The sequence below is a fragment of the Platichthys flesus genome, chromosome 22 (genome assembly GCF_949316205.1).
Source record: "Platichthys flesus chromosome 22, fPlaFle2.1, whole genome shotgun sequence".
NCBI classification, from domain to species: domain Eukaryota; kingdom Metazoa; phylum Chordata; class Actinopteri; order Pleuronectiformes; family Pleuronectidae; genus Platichthys; species Platichthys flesus.
The window spans coordinates 2441476-2460376 of NC_084966.1; the positions used below are offsets into that span (position 1 = coordinate 2441476).

Sequence of the window (18901 nt, forward strand, 5' to 3'; positions counted from 1 at the left end):
CCGTGAGCCAATGCAGCGAGGGTGCTGCGGAGGCTGGGCTGTAGAGTCGACCAATAGGGTGGCGCGCCAGTAGAGTGGGAGTGTGCGGAACTTCTTGCTCGGAAACTAGCTAGACTCAGTGGCTCCGGAATCAGCTGTTGCGGATGAGATTGAATGGAGCTTTGAGCCAAAATGGCGATCACAGATGGGCCAGTTTCTCTTTCTGAATTTGGAGCAAGGGGCGGGTATAAAAGTGCATCACAGCTGATCTGGAGGTTTTGCCCCCTCAAGTTGTTTTTGCAGAGAACAACACAGAGACCTCGCTCCCTCTGTCTCCTTCTCTCTCTCTCTCCTGTTGTTGTTTTTCATTTATGGGATTTAAACCCACGGTGCAGTTTTATTATGCCACTTGTTTTTAGAATGAGCATCTTGCCATTTCCACTCGTCTTATTTTTTGTCATCCACGATGATCTAAGCCCAGGTCTGACCCACTTTTAGCGTCCGAGACTGCCCATGTGTTAGTGGAGATGTTTCCCGCAGGAGAGGAGCTGCCCTCCGGGTTGTTTCCCTCCCTGGAGGGGTCCCCTGGAGGAGCTGCAGCCTCCCCAGCACTGGAGCTCAGCCTCACCACTGTCTACACTGTCCTCTACTCCGTCCTGTTCCTCTTCGTCTACCTGCAGCTCTGGCTCATTCTGCACTACGGACACAAGCGCTTCAGCTTCCAGAGCGTGTTTCTGTTCCTGTGCCTGCTGTGGGCAGCGCTCAGGACCACCCTCTTCTCCTTCTACTTCAGAAATGTGCTGCAGGCCAACCAGCTGCAGCCCATGGCCTACTGGCTGCTGTACTGCTGCCCGGTCTGCCTGCAGTTCTTCACTCTCTGCCTGCTCAACCTCTACTTCACACAGGTAAGAATGTGCACTGGCTGTTTGACCTGATTCTGTAAAAGTGCTGACACTGTTTTCCTATGATTTCACATGTCAAAACTCAGTGTTTCACTTCTGCACAAGCGAATGTGCTTTCAATTGTGGGGGTTAGATTGTGGAACGAACAACTCTAGAATATTTCCCTCTATATTAGTTTTCAAAGAAACGGTGTGTGAAGCAATATCTTTTTCTAAAGGGGAAACACGAGCCACTCTCTTAAAGTGTCTCTGTTTGAGACAGAGTGACACTGCACTGTGTTTTCAGGAGGTCAGGGGGAACTTGAAGCATCATTACTCACAGGCGACCATCTGACACTCACATGCATGTGTGGAAATACTTCGCTATTTGTGATGAGTCCTCACCCTGAACCTTATGACTATGAATCACACCTTGAATGTGACTGATTATTTAAGGTAATATTCTTTGAAATTATTTATTTACCTGTGTGTTTGTGCAGCTTAGTTTAGTTAATATTTAATTAAACATCTTTCAAAAGTAAAAGGTCATGTCAGGAAGTGAGTGAACTAGATCAGTGAAGGTCAGTGTCCCACATAACATGTTGGTAACAGAGCAGCCGCCTGTTGATATCCCCTGAAGAATAATGATGATATGTATTCAATAATATTTGTTCGTGTCTTTGTTCAGGTGATGTTTAAGGCCAAAGCCAAGTATTCCCCAGAGCTCACCAAATACAAGTGAGTCCTGTCTCTGTTTGGACCTTATTCTCTTTTCTATGTTGTCAAGAACAGAAAGTCTGAATACAACCTTCTCCTCTAACTGTATTTTCCAGGGTTCTTCTACGGTTGTTCTTCCTGTGTCTCAGTATATTTTTCCTGGTGGTGAATCTAACTTGTGCACTGTTAGTGCAAGGAGCCCTGGAGCGTTCGGAATCACCGAGGTAAACCCAACAAAAAAACTGCGATGAATACATATCAGTGTATTTGTGAATATAAAGAGTTTGTGTGATTATCATAGCGAGTTGATATCCTCCTGATTGCAGTGATGGGGGCATCAGACATGCAGTGTTGGCCCGAGTTCTGATCAGCGACAGTCTGTTCGTCTTGTGTGCCGTCTCTCTGGCCGTCTGCATCTTCAAGATTGCCAAGATGTCCTCTGCCAACGTTTACCTTGAATCTAAGGTAAAACCGGGAATTCATCAGATAATTGTACTGCAGCTTTGTGCTGAGAAATGAAACCTCAAAAAATACTATTTATTTAAGAGGACCTAATACTCTGTTGTAGTTAGAAAATGTATGTTCACATGTATGAAATATCTAGTTAAGCACAGAAAGCCCTCATGTTTGCATGAACTGTGGGTTCCCAGCAGAATACAATGAATGTGACTCATGACTCAAGCAAGCACAGGCGCTTACATTTACCTCACATCAAATTCAATTTCTGGCCTGAAGTTTCTCATTTCGGTCACAGAGAGGCCTCAGTCATATTGGTGGATCACATCTGTGGCCCATATCTGACATTCAGTTCTGATTCATGAGTGTAAACGCCTGCAATAAGCCCGATGCCTCTTCCTGCAGGGTACGTCCGTGTGCCAGGCCACCGCTGTCGGAGCCGTGGTGATTCTCCTCTTCACCTCCAGGGCCTGTTACAACCTGGTGGTGGTGGTTCTGTCACCAGAGGACCGACCCAATCCCTTTAACTGCGGCTGGTACAGTGGCTCTGATCAGGTAATGGATCAAGTGTGTGTGTGCGTATGTTGAGGAGATTTGGGATAGCAATGCTTGATGGGTAAAGGGCTTCATCTGGCTATAAATAACCGTGTATATGTATGTGTGTGTGTGTGTGTGTTCTGACCTACATCAGGGCTCAGGCCTTGAGATGGACAGCCCATTAGAAAGGGTTCCATCATTGTGTGTGTGTGTGTGTAATCTGACATTAGAAATGATTCCTTTAATCTGTCTGTATCCCAGCTGTCGGTTCAGCATCTCAACATTCTTCTCAGATGGAGAACGCAGCCTGATCACCTGTGATTTCAATGATAAATAACACAAGAAGGAAAAGCTTCACATGGTGACTGGAGGCAGGGGGAAGCTTGATTTGACATTGTATGTGTTTGTGTTTGTTTCAGGCTGACATGCAGGAGATCAGCGGTGAAGCCTACATTGTGTTTGGGATCATTTCCTTCTTCTGGGAGCTGCTACCCACCAGTTTAGTCGTGGTATTCTTCCGAGTCCAGCGACCCAACCAAAACCTGGTAAGAGAAGCCATTAAAAATCCAAAGGAGCTTTTAACTCTCTCAAATGCTGAAGATGCTTGAACCTCCACCGTATCCCTCAGACTGCCGGAGGGATGATCAACAGCCACAGTTTCGGCTCCAGAACGTATTTCTTTGACAACCCTCGCCGGTACGACAGTGACGACGACCTGTCCAGAAGCATCAACAGTCGGGCTGATCGAGCCAGGTGGGCACCACAAGCACAAACACCGTCCAGTATCGGCTTTTCAAGGATACTTTGAAAAGTCAATACGGCCACTGATTAATTCTCTGTTTCCTCTCAGCCTGCTCTCCAGCACGCCCCAGCTGGGTGCGTCCAGTTGGTACGGCTCCATCCAGTGTAACGGGGCTCTGCCGGCGGGCGCCACGTCCGCCCTGCAGCCGCCACCCTCCACCGCCCCGGTGCTCTTTGCCTACGGGAACGTCCAGAGTCACCACCACCACCACAACTACTACTCCACCCCACAGAACAACAACTACCACCACCATCACCACAGTAACTACTACTCCACGCCACAAAATTATTACTGCGGGTCGCAAACATATTTCTGCACTCCACAGAATTAAGAGTACAAAGGACCGACACTAACATGTCGGTCCTTTGTGCGAGTGTCTACATTTGCGTCACCATTTTGCCTCCCAGACTACATCGAAGCAGGTGCCCTTGAGTGGTACTATGGAAGATGCTAAGGGCCGCGTCCAGAGCACAAGAACTGGTTGTTTTAAAAAAACGTGGTGAAATCAACAACAAGGAAGTTGTTGTGCCACGACAAACTTCTTTTTGAAGACTTCACCATCTTTAAAAGGAAGAAAACGGAACAGAGTGGAAGCCAGCGCAGACCGGGGACCAGAGTTGTTGCTAATGAACCTAAAACTGCAAAGACCAAACTTTTCCTGTTAAATGTTTGTCATGCAGGTTGTCATTTTTGAAAGTGGATTCATCAGGGTCCTAATAATCGCTCTTATGGTCCAATTTCACATTCCTCTTAAATTGTATTCAGTTGCGCTTCTATGGGCGGTACAAGTGGGCTTATTGAGTTGAGACAAACATGATGCGGCCATATGTAGCATTTAAGTGGTCATATCGGCTGGACAACCACAGAGAGGGATGCTCGCCCCAGCGTGATCCTCAATCCTGATGATCTGACAATGATATGCATCTATAGATTTCATGGTGTTTCTCACTTTTACGTCTGAATACATTACAGAAAGTAGCTTTTGCCATTTTACCACTGGTTGCTGTTTCGTTGAGGATTAGCCGGCTTCTATCAGACGCTAGATCTTTGAATATAGGGAGAATTTCTACTCTAACTAGATCTAATAGACCCATCAATCACACACACGCTAATATTATCTTTTTAGTTGCAGATTTTTTGCGTTTTCATACTGTGAACGTTAATGTGGCTGCCACATAAATAGAAAGTTCTACAAGACTTGCATAGTTTCATGTGTAAGTATAAGTATTTTTCGCAGTATTCGTAACTGATATTACAATCCTGGTCAGTTTATGTCAGTGGTAAATAAACAATAGAACATGTCCCTGCCATGTGGGAGTTACCGTCACTCTCCATAGAACAGTCCCGGTCAAACGTGCCGGCGCTGTCCAGGGTTCTTAACCCACAATCACACAATGGAAACTATATTAAAAGAGAAGTCACAGTACATTATAGGTGACAAATGACAGAAGAATGATCAATATACTAAGGATTAAAGTTGCAATATGTGATACTCAACGCTGGACAATATATTTGACCAAAAACTGGAAGGAATCAGCTCCTGTTTGTGAGCGGTGAGCTATTTGCACTTAGAAATTCACCTTCAGATTAAAAAAGGCTTTGGGGAGTGAATGTAGGATTTCCCCTCTTTGTGTGTTTCCTTCAACCCGTTACTGCTCATCCTTTAAAAAGAAGGATCAATGTGCCATCGCCTTTTCATATCTAAGACTTTCATTCCTTAAGGAAACTATTTTTGCACAGAAAAAGGTGGGATGGGGTGGGATGTTTTTAATCGATAATGTCGAATCCATTTCTAATCCAAGCAGGTTAAGTTTTGAGTCGGTATGTTTTTGATCTCACATTTTTGTTCTTGTGTAGTTTGCTTTTTTTAATGTGATTTGTGTATTTTACAGATTTTATAGTCTCTTCCACTTTCCCTCTCTCCTATCATTATTCATAACCTCACATTTTCTGAATCTAATGATAGACTGTGGTCTTTTTTCACGTTAATAGAATTGTTTTTTGTGAATGTCCCAGTTCTCAAAATGAAATGACTGGATTTGACTTGTCAGGACTGAGGAGTGTTTCTGAACGCTATCGTACGTCTCAGACATTTGTCATCAACTCAATCTGTAAATGACCATGTAACCTTTGACCTAGAGGTTCAGTGTGTAGGAGCTGGTGGCATCTCGAGAACTAAGACAGAATATTACGACTTTGAAATATTACAAGAATAAAGTTGTAATTTTCATAAAACTTAATTCTGAAGTCACGAAAACACTATTCTTAGTTTTAGGTGACTTTACAGAAAATAAAATATAATGGTTAAATATTTGATCCTGCCAGAGATCCGACCTCACCCCACACACTGCTCCTTTACTGTTCACTATCTAAACGCCTGGTTCTGTTTCTCAGAACAAATTAGCGGTGACGTCATTTGAAGAAAATTGCTGTTTGTGTAAAGCGTTGCATGTATCAACAGGTTTCACTGGGCACTTTAAAACACAGTGAACGTCTGCGTCCAGCTGTTCTAACATCTGTTAACACCTGCAGTGCATGCGTCTGTACCAGAGCGCAAGAACTCAGTGTCATATCTTTATCTTAATATATCTTTCCAAAGTGATTTCCATTGACGATTGTTTTATGAGCTGTTTTATCCGCGGCCAAACTGAATGTAATCTAGTGTGTGACAGATCAATAACGATGTGTATGCAAGAAAAGAAGCACTACCATGTTGAATAAAGACCCACTGCACTGTTTTGAGATGGAAAGGAAGCGGTCACTGTTCATGGAGGACGTTAATTCACTGGGACTGATGGACAGGGTGTGATCAGCGTTCACACGGATGAATGTCCTGATTGTTGGGTCGGACCGGTTCGGACTTTTCCGAAAAGAGAGTCGCTGGCCAACTACCCAGAGCAACATGGCCGAGGTGGGTTGCTGCAGTTTCCAGGACAGAAACAATGTCCAGGATGTGATTTGTGAAAATGTAATCCTTCATTAAAAGTAGATTTATTTACCTACATTTATATTTTTCTTTCTCTGTAAATATTTATGAATACAACTGGCACTCACTAGAGTTTATAGAGGACAGACTGAAGACAGGTAAAGAATCAAACATCATTTACTTTATTTCTCCAGTGGAACTTTTACAATAGCACATTTTCAATGTCACATCGACAAGTGTGGATTTATAACACTGTAACACCAATAACACTGTTCCCCATGAAGATGATATGATGATAAAACCAGAACCTGGATCCAGAGATGAATAAACACGTCTCCTATGAGGCTGCATTGGGATTAATACTGATTTATAACACATTTGAAAACAAAAACAAGGAAAACCGGAGCTGATGATAAAAAAAAGTGCACAAATAACCATTTAGTGCTTTTGTTTTTGCCACAGTCTGTTTACATGTGCGGTCAAATGCTATGTGTTACTAAACCCTGCCCGAGGTGTTTATGTTTTTTGCTCATACCTCGGATTATAGGTGGCGGTTAATGCTGAAAACACATGCTGCTGTTGTGCTTAACCCCCATTAGCACTTGTGTAAAAACAGAAAAATAGGCAAACATCACACACACATGAGGAACAACAGTGATGAGAACAATAATGATTAGAGGGGCCATGGATTACCCTTAATCTGCAGCATATCTGTTTGTTCAGAGGGTCAGATATGCTCATTATCAAGCAGATCGCCCTCCTGTCATCTATTCACACTCAACGCAAGAGGCGAGAGGTGTAATCTGCTTGTTGGGAGATTATAAAAACCAATCCAAGTTTGTGTGGGAGCGGGTGTGAACGTGGGTTCGGTGGCTGATCTGCCCTCACACGGACATGAGTAACGATCCTGAAGATCACAGGGAGAATTACCAGCATAATTACCAAGATGATCTGATGAACAGATGTCTGCGAGCTTCCTCTTGTCTTCTGACAGGCCCTTCGCTGCCCCACGCCTCGGACTGCTTTTCTACATCCCTGTCTTCTGTGTGAGCTACACTGAGGAAAGGTTGTTTTTCTGGGTCTAAATGAACTGTGGGGATGTTGTGTGTGCAGCCGTGCAGCGTGGAGCTGTGCAGCCAGAGGATGGCAGCATTCCTGCAGCTTGTTCCCTCTCTCAGGCCTCTGACGCATTTGCTCTAGTCAGTCCCCCTCTGTGAGATGTGGCTGTTTTTCATTCAGCAGGAATGTTCTGGAAATAAGCAGCACGAGAATATAAAATCACAAACAAATCAAAGTCGCCTCTCAAATCAAGTCCTTGCTTTTTTACCTTTTCTCAGAAAAATCTAAAAAATCCTAAATTAATTATGACCAAAATGTTGTAATGTTTTTAAGAGAGAAGGTGCAGGGGGAGGAGATCCAAGGTTCCAGCTGGAGAGGAACACCCCCAGGTTTAATAACACTCCTTATATAACTGGTGGAATCCTGTGTCCGGGTTGTTTATAGTATCTCTGCTTCATAAATGACTAATGTTTACAGTCCAGCATTACGTTGGACATTTCAAATCACCATTAATCCAAAGGGCCTGTCCATCATAATAAAAAAGAAAAATGTTATTGAATGGTGCAACACAACACAATTAATAACACACACGCAAGCACGCACTGCACTGTAATATATGTAGTGTAATAAAGACACTGTTGTGTTAAACATGAGGTTTTTACTATAGATGGATGGGTAGATAGATAGATGATATGGATATTTGGATGTGTGTTTAAATATAGACATTTATGGATATATAGACAGATGCCTGTTACATATATATTTACAATGATAGGAGTGTCTTTACATGCATCAGAGTGTATTTACATAGACATAAATATATATAACAGATATCTGTCTATTTTTATATAGATAGAAGTGTAATTACTTAGATAGAAGTGTATTTACATCGATACAAATGTTTATATATAGATAGATGTGTATTACATAAAAATAGAAGTGTTTTTTACATAGATATACATGTGTTTTCATAAATAGAAGTGTAATTACATTGATAAAAGTGTTTATATAGATATAAAAGTGTTTTTTCACATATAGATGGAAGTGTTTGTATAATATACAGAGAGAAGTGTGCTTCTCTCAAACCTCAGTGGGATCTACAGCCTCTGTGTTGTCCAATGAAATCTTCTGTTTCTGCATGACGGGGCTGCTGGAGGAGCAGGGGCGGGCTCTGCTGGCGGTGAATTCTTAAATGAGCCAATAGGCGGCGGCGCAGCGGGATGATGGACAGGCACGGCCCCCCCCAGCAGGCCCCGCCCCTGTATGACAGTGTTTTATTCCTATTTTAGAGCAGCAGCAGCGTCACATGTTGTTTTTCTCCAGGATCACATCGCCCGCTGCTCGAGTCCGTGCGCGCTCCGGCTCCACTGTGGCGCACACGCTCTTTATAATGGAGTAGAATAAACCGGATCCGTTAGAAACTTTCTTTTCTTTTGCTTATCCAAGACGGTAAAAGGGGGATTTCTGCTTTCCTGCAACTTGAGAGGAGAAGAGGGGACATGGCGAGTCCTCCGGTGCCGGGAGGACACCTGTTATCTAATGGGACGACCGGCGTGAAGAAGTGCGGATACCTGAGGAAGCAGAAACACGGACACCGGCGCTTCTTCGTGCTGCGAGAGAGCACCGAGCACTTCCCCGCGCGCCTGGAGTATTATGAGAGCGAGAAGAAATGGAGGAACAAGTCCGCAGCCAAGCGGGTGATAACTTTGGACTCGTGTCTGTGCGTAAACAAACGAGCTGACGCCAAACACAAGCACCTCATCGCCCTCTACACCAAGGACGAGTACTTCTCTGTGGCTGCGGACAACGAGCAGGAGCAGGACAGCTGGTTCAAGGTTCTAACTGATTTAATAGCCGAAGGGAAAGTTTATGACACCCCAGCATCCACCTCCTCCTTGGTGGGCTTTGAGGAGACCAGCTACGGCCTCATCACTCCTGCAGCAGCTGCCTACAAGGAGGTATGGCAGGTCAACTTGAAATCCAAAGGCTTGGGTCAGACCAAGAACCTCACTGGGGTGTACAGGCTGTGTTTGTCCAGCCGCACCATCAGCTTTGTGAAACTGAACTCTGAAACTGCTGCAGTGTGTCTACAGCTCATGAACATAAGGAGATGTGGCCACTCGGACAGCTTCTTCTTCATAGAGGTGGGCCGGTCTGCGGTGACCGGGCCCGGGGAGTTCTGGATGCAGGCAGAGGACTTGGTGGTGGCGCAGAACATCCACGAGACCATCCTGGAGGCCATGAAGGCCATGAAGGAGCTGTCAGAGTTCAGGCCGCGCAGCAAAAGCCAGTCGGCCAGCACTAACCCCATCTCTGTGCCCACACGACGCAACCTCAACAACCTCCCCCCTAGTCAGACGGGCCTGGTGAGGAGATCCAGGACTGATAGCATGGCAGCCACGTCCCCAGGGAGAAAGTTCACATCCTGTCGGATAAGAACAGCCAGTGAGGGAGATGGAAGCGTGACCCGGCCTGTGTCCATGTCCATATCTGTGAATGGGAGCCCCACCAGTCCACACTCTGGAAATCTCAGCCGGTCCCACACCCTCAGTGCTCACTGCAAAATGCTTGAGTCCGCCTCCAACCTGCATCACAGCCGGTCCATGCCGGGGTCCAATTCCCCTCCATCTGCCTCCAGCCCCATGAGCATGTCTCCCAGAGGGGGGATGAGCATCTTCACCCCTGATAAAGCCAGGCGGCCGTTCAGCTGCAGCGCCTCCATCTCTGGCTCCCTCAGTGACACTGGCTTCTTGCTGTGTGATGACTACAGCTACAGCCCAGGTGAACCCAAATTCCTCCCCCTGACCCGCAGCGACACGCCAGACTCCCTCTCCAGCACGCCTCCCTCCCGTGACATCAGTGAACTTTGTGGCTACATGATGATGGAGAACACGAATGGCAGCCGGCCTGGCGCTGGTCTTGATGGCCAGGCGTTCGACCAGGCTTACAGGAAGCGGACACACTCCCTCACCACGCCACGACAACAGCAGGTGGTAGCGCCACTGTCCTCAGCTTCCCTGGATGAGTACACGCTCATGAGGTTGGCCCACGGACAGAACTGTCACTCCGCTTCACCTAAAGTATGCTACCCTGAGGATTATGGAGACATTCAAATCGGTTCGTCCAGGAGCTCAAGTAGTAACCTTTGCGGAGCTGGGTATATGCCAATGACGCCAGGTGTGGCACCTCCGTCTGGAAAGGTAGACAACTACATGCCCATGAGCCCCATGTGTGTCTCAGCACCAAAGCAGATTGTGAACCCCAGGGTTCATCCTCAGGCCGGGGCCAGCAGTGGCTACAAAACCAACTCTCCCTCAAGCAGCTCTCTAGAGGACAACGGCTACATGAGAATGTGGTGCAGCTCCAAATCCTCCATGGAGAGCCCAGACAGGCATGGTGAATACATGAACATGTCCCCTGGAAACCCACCTCCACTCCAGACACCCCCTGACTACTTGGGCCTGCTCTCTGGTGAACCTGCGTCCGTGAGGTCAAATAACCAGGGCGGCTTCCACACGCTGCCGGCTAAACTCCAGGCCTCGAAGACTGAGGACAGCAGCCAGTATGTGTTGATGAGCCCGCAGAGTGTGAGGCAGCGGGCTGCAGAGTCTGACTATTACTCAGTGATGCAGCCCAGCGCGAGCCCCTCAGTGCTCTCCCCTGTCAGACACGGCCGGGCAGAGAGCCTTCAATACAGAGGGAGGCTGGGACGGCCCAACAGGTTATCCCTCGACACCCTGAAGACCCTTCCCAGCATGAACGAACACCCCCTGCCCGGAGAGCCTCGGAGTCCTGGGGAGTACATTAACATAGACTTCAGCTGCACCAGATTCTCCCCCCCCTCCACCCTATCCACAGAGAGCCAGTCGTCGTCTCTGGGCTCCAGCGGCGGGGGCCTGGGGAGATCGTCCCTGACAGACTACATGAACCTGGAGCTGGGCTCACACTCACGCCGGGATGCTGACACTCCTGCTGAGCACATAGACGCACTCCCTGTGTCGTCCCTGTGCTCAGGGGTGGAGGGAGTGTTCCACCTGGGGAGTGAGAAAGGGTCTCAGGACCCCGACAGTGAGGGGAAAAACGACTACACCGAGATGACATTTGGGATGACCAGCTCGCCCCCACAGCTTGTTCCTCAGAGCTCAGCAAGGTACGTGTACCAGTGTGATGTGTTATCATCTATTTCATCACAGGCAGGTTGGATGTGTAAAGTGTCTGGAAAGTAACATTATGAACTTAAATAAAGGTAAATGCTGTTATGATGAGAGATGGAGGCCACAAGAAGGAGACAAGGATGTTCAAGCTCTTACATTTTTGGGATGTGACTTGTGTTTTTTTGTCAATTCAGTGTGAAAATAAAAAGCTACATGTTTAGTAAACATCTATTATTTTGAATTTGTCTGTCCAGCAGCCAGAGCATCAGGGAGAGGAGGCTCTCTCTGGAGGACCAGGGAGTCCCAGGGAGCATTGGGGTCTTCCTGCTGGGGGCCACCTCCTCCGTCACAGTGGACCCTGACTGCTCTGCCAAGGTGATCCGGGCCAATCTGCCGGGACGTCGGCGCCACAGCTCTGAGACCTTCTCCTCCACCGCCACTGTGACGCCGGTCTTCCCCTCCTTCGCCCATGACACAGTGGTGAGGAGACCCAGCTCGGTGGAGAACATCTCATCCCGGAGCAGCGAGGGCTCAGATGAAGAGTACGGCAGCCCGGTGAACCGTCAGGGTTCCGCTGGCTACCCGAGCAGACTGAATTACATTGCCTTGAACCTGCTGGACAACAGGGATGTGGAGAAATGTGAAGAACTGGTTGGCTTCAAACCTACCAGCAGCTGCAAGGGGGGAATCAATGGATTACACAGCACTCCCTATGTCTGTTTGGGTTTCAAAGAGGCTGCAACCACTGCCAAAGGTGAGTGATGTGGATGTCATGTTATTGCTTAATAACTATTTCAGCTTTGAGTTCTGCAGGCATAGTTGTTTTATTTATTTTTAATCTTTAGACACTTTGAGTTGAAACAAATGACGGAAACCTTTTGGTTTCACTGCCCTGTACAGTTGGAAGTAAAACAGGAGGAGAAAACAACGACAAGGGCCAACCTACATTTTCTCTATATTCAAATTCAAACAGGCTCTGAGGATTTCCAAGCATGTAAGTAGGTGGTGCTTACTCTGCCTCCGGGTGCTCCTCCTAAACTCATGCTTCTCAACACTCAGGGATCCTGTGACTCCAGGAGATTATTTGTGGCTGAAACTGACTTTGTTAAACACAAAAATAGCAGAGTTGTGAAGCAGGAGAGTGTCGAAATGAAAACACAGGGCAACAATCTGTATTTTCTTCCCTGCTTTTTTTGCCTCAGACGTTTTTGTCAATTCCCAGTATTTCCGTCAGCATGTGAACGCAGCACGAGGCTGCTATGAAACGTGACCAGGCTGAGAGCTTTGAAGTAAACAAGCAGCATGACGGAGGAGGACGCTGCCTCGCTGCCACAGCTGTGGGCTGCAGATACCAAAAATACATCCCACCAAACACTATCCTCCACAATGGTGTTCTTGTAGAAAATGAACAAATAGCTTTGTAATAAGACATTACAGGCTATAGGTGCTTACTTGTTTTGGTGATAAAACTTACTACAGCTGGTTACTGGCAGTTATTCCTCTGTGCTGATAGATGAGGCTGCCTGTGAGATGTAATGTCACACTGAGCTGCAGGCATTTCCGCCTGTTGTTTTTCAGCTGGGTAGGCAATAGGATGTGTTGCACATCGATGTGACCTCTATAGACCCTTTGATCCCACCATCCCATGATCGATACCGTGTCCCGGAATATCCCAAAGAAATCTAATGAAGCGGCGGCGTGGTCCAGAAGACGGTGTAAACAAAGTGCACGGTGTTGACATTACAGCCAAGTTTGTCCCCCACGCCGTTCCCTGGACACAGTCACGTGTGTTTGTGAGCATGCGTGGGTGAGGTCAGGGAGGGGGGGCTCTTTTACATGTGAGGCCCAGCACAAGTGGAGATCTGTGTGTGTGTGTGTGTGTGTGTGTGGGCAGTTAGGGAAAACAACAAAGTGAGTGAGTAGCTATGAGGCCATCAGGTAACTGGATGTCACAGTCCACATTCCTGGCAGAGTGCGTTTGAAAAGTTGCTGCGGGGGGGGGGGGGTTGTTTTTGTCGGCTCCAGGTTGTTTGTATAGAAAGTGTCTTTTACTTCACCACGAGGCCCCTGTGAAAGGACGGATACATTATGTTCCTACAATCAGGGACTCCCTGCTGAATAAAGTGGAATGCACTGACTCCCATTTACGTATTTATAATATATATTATTTACTCAGAAGAGCCATGATTGAGGTCAAATGGCTGACTTGCAGTTAATTCATTTATCGAATATCAACAATATCTGTCTGCAACTTTTGTTTGCTGTCATATTTTAGCTTGCACGTGTTCTCAGCTCACATATATTCGGTGGTTGTTGATTTGTATTTGAACAACAAGATGGAGGGAAAGAAGTCGCACACACATGTGGACTCCATCACGTACACATGCAGAGCCCCCCCCCCCTCCCCCCAGTGGCATAGCTTGCATCCGTGAACACTCGCCGGCGACGTGCAGAGAGTGTTTTGTTTTCCAGTCCTGCTTTCCCCGAGTGTGGGAGAGCGAGTGAGTGCGTGCATAGTAGGGGAAGGATGGCACGTGAACTGCACTGCCCTTCTGCCTCATTAGGCTGTTCACTTAGCAGAAGTAAGACAAGCAGAGAGTGGGGGGGATGGAGCTCAGCCTTGTGTGCTCTGTAGGAGGAGGTGAGGAGGGGCTTGGGCTTTTTAAGCAACAAACAAACTCATCGATGAGGCCCCCTTCAGCCTAGGTGCATTCTGGGAGTGCAGGAGCTCGAGGTGGCGAATGCAACTGTGAAACGCCTCCCTGGGTGAAAGGGGTCAAAGTGCACTGTGGGAGATCTGGGCGCCTCGTCCCCTTTTAATAATGTTGTTGGTCAGGATGTAGCAGCCCAGAAGTCTAATGGTTTTCCATCCTGCCAAACGCCTCCTCGCCTCGACGCCGCTGATTAGTTCACCCTCTGAGTGAAATTCTGTTTGGCAGGAAATAAAACTTTTGGGTCAACAGCTTCTGGAAGAACGCCATCGCTCTGGGGGAAAAGCGTCTGTTTGTCAGGATCAAAGTTCTGCTAACTTATCCACGGAATTTAGCCTTTGCCCCCCAGACCCGTGAAACGTGGTTGCGCTGCTTCCAGTCAACAAAACCCATAAGCTTTTGACAGCTGGACATGTCCTTTCTTTCTTTGCTCCGCCTCCAGTCAGCTCCGACGTCTTAATGCCTGGCAGAACACTCCGGTGTTTGTTTACCTCTGGATAAGTCAGCGGGCCAGCCCATGTGACTCTGCGGTGGTGTTTACCTCTGCCCTAACCCAAGCTGCCCGGCTCCTCTAGTGGCACTGGCTAGCCGCAGCTCAGCCAGGTGGATGTTCTGTACCAGACCCAGATTAGCCAAGTCAGCCGTCTCTGTTTCCACCACCTCGACTGACTAATACCTTTAACTGATGGCAACAATCGGCTGCTGCCTCGGAAACATGTAAGGTGCATTACTCAAATAAAAGGAACAAGCGAATATTGAAAATAATTGATATTAAAAAATTATGCGCTTGTTAAATGTTTTATTTTCCTCAGCACATAGACCAGAGGGAACAAACATGTAGCACTGCAGGCTCCTGTGTCAGTTTCCAGGCTGTGTGTGTGTGTGTGTGTGTGTGTCATGGCACAAGAAGGGGGGGGGCTAAAGTAGGCCGGGATGTTCCAGACAGAAGCGCTAGCTGCTAGATAACTGCATGGCCAGCTTTCCCCACTTTTAGCCAGCCACGGCTCCAGATGAGATTACGGACTCTGCAGGCGAGATTAGATGGCCAAGGGTAGATCAGCGAGAGCCAGCAGATATCCCACAGCCAGCAGCTGGGGGAGTATGTCATGCAAAGTGTCGGCATTTGACCGCTTCAGCATGTCCAGTTGCTTTTGTTGATTTTAACTGTGCACAAATCAAGCAAAAATCCACAGGAATGGAATCGGAAACTGGCGCAAAAATCCTGTTTCCAATGCAGCTTTTCAGGAATTGAGAAACTTGCTTTCAGCCGCAGAGCCGCACATTTTGAGGCTTTTTAAAGTGTTTCATCCGCCTCACAGTGACAGAAGTGTTTGAGCCCAAAGACCATATAATTAGTGTGTGGTTGCAAGGCACATGGCAGCAGTGAGGACATTTTCCGCCTGTAAGCAAGTGTCCTAGCGTCTCTAGGGTTAGTCTCTTTCATCCCTACACCCTCCTCCTCCCCAGCCCTGCACTGCTGGAGCCATTGGCCCTTTCACCCATTGACCACCATCCTGACTTCAAGTAAATCCCTCCTTCTTAGAGCCTTCATCCCAACCCCCTCCTCCTCCACACACAAACACACACGCACACATGGTAGAACAACACCAACAATATTTGTCACAACATGCAGGTTCTCTCTGTTTGTATAATATCAGCGAATGTGCCGCTGCTGCAGCAAACTGCTCCGCCTCTGCTCAGAGTGTGTCCATAGCAACACGCGACAGCAGCGAGACCCCCACCCCCCATCGCTCCACATCTGAGATTATGTAATTATACCCGTTGCAGACCAGGCTTCCACTCGCAGCCCGACATGGTGCGCTTTTTAATGAGAAACATTAAATCATTTTGAAATAAGTGTCCATGTACTTGTCACCGTTTTAGATCTTGTGCTTTTATTGTTTTTGTATTACAATTACAAAATAAAAGATCATCTCCATTAGACTGAATTGCTGTTGTCGTGTATTCCAAAAACTCAAGGTTCAATTGAGATATTTCCATTAACTCCTGTTTTCTCTCTCGTCTTCTGTTTCAGACTGAGAGACTCCTCCATCTTCACTTCCTCACCGAACTGCTGCTTAGCAAAAGAGAAAGAAAAAGGATCAACGAGGCCCTTCCATTGGATTCTGTGGCCGTCAAAGACCCTGTGGACCCTCTGGACCCTCAGCAACACACATACACACACACATAGGATACAAGCATGTCACCAACTATGCATGTCAATAGTGTGTGTGTGGGCGAGGGGAGAGTCTCATGTTCCCTGCGCCTCCAGAGGCCATATCTTCTGTGACCCAAATTTCTATCACGTAAGATAAAAATGAAACTCTAATGGTTTCCTCACACTATTTATTCACTGGTGGGTGGTTCCATGACGACCTGTACGTGTGCACGATACAAATCATGACCAGCTACTATAGAAATGACCATGGAGCAAGGTACACTGAGTATAAAACTATATTTAGATGAAATATTTATTTATTTTTGGAAGATGAATGTCTCATAAGACCTACCCGATGCCTTAATGTCTATACTGTCCTTACGTTTTCTATGGAATGACATAAATATTCTATTTCGGTACGTCTATTTGGATCTACATCTCTATATTGTTATTCTCTAGCAGAAAGTAACTAGTTTACCCTTAAAAGATATTATTTCAGATATGTAGAGTGCATTCGGGCTGCTGGATGATTTATGGTATTGATATTAAAGTATTTTCTTAATTTCTAATTTATTCTAACCTAGTTTATTTTTTTTTGTCCAATCAAAAACGCTGGACTTAAAGAAATATATTTGTAAATGTCTCTGAGAGGTATGCATGTGTTTGTAAGTCGGCTCAGAGCCCTGCACCCCCCGCAGCTCCATGAAAACCTCACACACTCCTACCTTCAAACCTTCTGTGATATCATACGATGGTACAACTGTCTAGTGGAGGGGGGAGGGGGGGCGGAGCTAGCGGAGAATATCAAGGTTGGGGAAGTGAGAGGCCAACGACCACATCGAGCACCATCACGGAGGTTCACTTGAGAATCAGCTGTTGGGAAGATGCAGCTGATCACATTAAATATAACAGCTGATTAAAGAGAATTATAAAACGTAACATATGTGACGACATTTTAGTATAATGCCAAAATGTACAACTAAAGTATTTTAGCATTTACGTACGAAAAGAGATGCGCCCATTTAAAACTATGTAACCGTCACTACCCAAGTATTATACATCCACTAGAGGGCAGTGCATAGTCACAGGTTTTACGACGATAACAAATATGGCGAGAGTGGAGGACGGCCGTGTTGTTAGTGGGTTAACTCACAAACTCTCTCCTTAAAAGATTTGTTGAGAATTCTCCCTCATATCACGACAAAACCACAGAGTCAGGACAGATGACTCCGCCCCGTTTCCGTACATACACTGAGCAGAAATGAGTGTTACGGCGAAACAGCACCTCCTGTGGCAGCAAGTAGCAATTTCAGGATAATGATGAATAGGAGCGTAGGACTAGCCTAAGTCAAGAATAACCTCATCCTGTAATGTTAGCTCACACAACTCTATCTAAAGTTGGATACTTAGTTGGATTTCAGTCAAAAATTACAAGAGACCGTTAAAATCTGCTGCCTCAAAATGGATGCCAGAGGATTCATATATATGAAAACCCCTCTTTTCTATTTTTACACTGTGCTGACTCCGCCTGGCTCACAGCCCCCCCTTCAGTGTACATTGGATTGTAAATCATTGAACCACGTCTGAATGTATCACTGAGCTGGTGGGAAAAACTCCACAGAAACACAACGGGGGGGAAACACTCGAGTTCTATTGGAGCTGAGCCACAGAGTCGTGGCTGCTATTCATCCTCAGAGTCTTGAACGTGTATATATCGTGTATATAGACAGAGTTTAACTGAAAGAAATATTGAAACTTAGATTTTACCTATGCTGCATTGATATCCCTGTGTAAAGACTTTGGCTACAGATTTTTAAAAAGGGGGGGGAAGGGGTTTGTGCTTTGGGGTTGTACAGTGTTTGCTCCCTCACAGTCTATATGAAAAATAACTGTCTATTTTATTATAGCCATCTCTTTGCCTTGTTGACACACTTTACCTAATGGCATATGCAATAGTGATACAATCTAGTTTACAACCGTGGAACCAAATGTAACATTGCATCAACAGTTTTCTTTTATTCTCTCGCTCATGTTGTACATTTCTCCTCCTGCCAAGTGTTTTCATCGCCGGGAACGTTTGACATGTCTCGAAGCGCTTCGCCTGTTTCTGTGTCCGCGGACAGATTCTTCTTCTGCAGCCCGGACCGACTCGGTTTGAATGTGTCATCGTCTTCCATTGTACATAGATCAATATACTGTTTATCGTGATGCTCACAAGAGATGATTCATAAATACTGGTAGTAAAGTACTGCTTTTGTCTGTATTGATTATGGATTAGCAACCTGCATAAATAAATGAATTTATTTAAAGAGGTTCAACTTGGTCTTCATTTTTATTCATGTGTCCTGCAGCCTCATCGACATCGTGTTCCTTCCTTCTCAATACGATTTCCATGAAGTTTTGTGATGAGGGGGGGGGGGGGGGGCACTTTGGTGCAGTTCAAATAAAATCCACACAATTTAATTGTGCTTTCACAAGTGGATCATAAAGCATTTGGGAAAGACTCATTTCCCGTCCCTTGT

General features: G+C 46.3%; 2 protein-coding genes across 3 annotated transcripts; both read left to right on the forward strand.

The window, feature by feature from the left end:
- Positions 1–275: 275 nt before the first annotated feature.
- Positions 276–6373, forward strand: gpr137c (G protein-coupled receptor 137c). Its single transcript, XM_062381018.1, has 8 exons — positions 276–884; positions 1548–1597; positions 1693–1800; positions 1903–2041; positions 2438–2587; positions 2989–3114; positions 3198–3322; positions 3420–6373. Exons 1-8 carry the CDS (start codon positions 507–509, stop codon positions 3700–3702), a joined length of 1359 nt encoding a protein of 452 aa, XP_062237002.1. The 5' UTR covers positions 276–506; the 3' UTR covers positions 3703–6373.
- Positions 6374–8663: 2290 nt separating this feature from the next.
- Positions 8664–18691, forward strand: LOC133933796 (insulin receptor substrate 2-like). 2 transcript variants are annotated; one of them, XM_062381019.1, is made up of 3 exons: positions 8664–11506; positions 11765–12264; positions 16257–18691. In XM_062381019.1, the coding sequence occupies exons 1-3, from the start codon at positions 8856–8858 to the stop codon at positions 16259–16261; spliced, it is 3156 nt and encodes a 1051-aa protein (XP_062237003.1). In that variant the 5' UTR covers positions 8664–8855; the 3' UTR covers positions 16262–18691. The 2 variants fall into 2 exon arrangements, with proteins under 2 accessions (XP_062237003.1, XP_062237004.1); XM_062381020.1 differs by having other exon boundaries at positions 11768–12264.
- Positions 18692–18901: the final 210 nt, after the last annotated feature.

Coding starts and splice junctions, on each gene's coding strand:
- gpr137c (XM_062381018.1), top strand. CDS start 507: ATGTTTCCCGCAGGAGAGGAGCTGCCCTCCGGGTTGTTTCCCTCCCTG. Junction 885..1,547: donor TCAACCTCTACTTCACACAG/GTAAGAATGTGC, acceptor GTCTTTGTTCAG/GTGATGTTTAAGGCCAAAGC. Junction 1,801..1,902: donor GAGCGTTCGGAATCACCGAG/GTAAACCCAACA, acceptor TCCTGATTGCAG/TGATGGGGGCATCAGACATG.
- LOC133933796 (XM_062381019.1), top strand. CDS start 8,856: ATGGCGAGTCCTCCGGTGCCGGGAGGACACCTGTTATCTAATGGGACG. Junction 11,507..11,764: donor GTTCCTCAGAGCTCAGCAAG/GTACGTGTACCA, acceptor TTGTCTGTCCAG/CAGCCAGAGCATCAGGGAGA.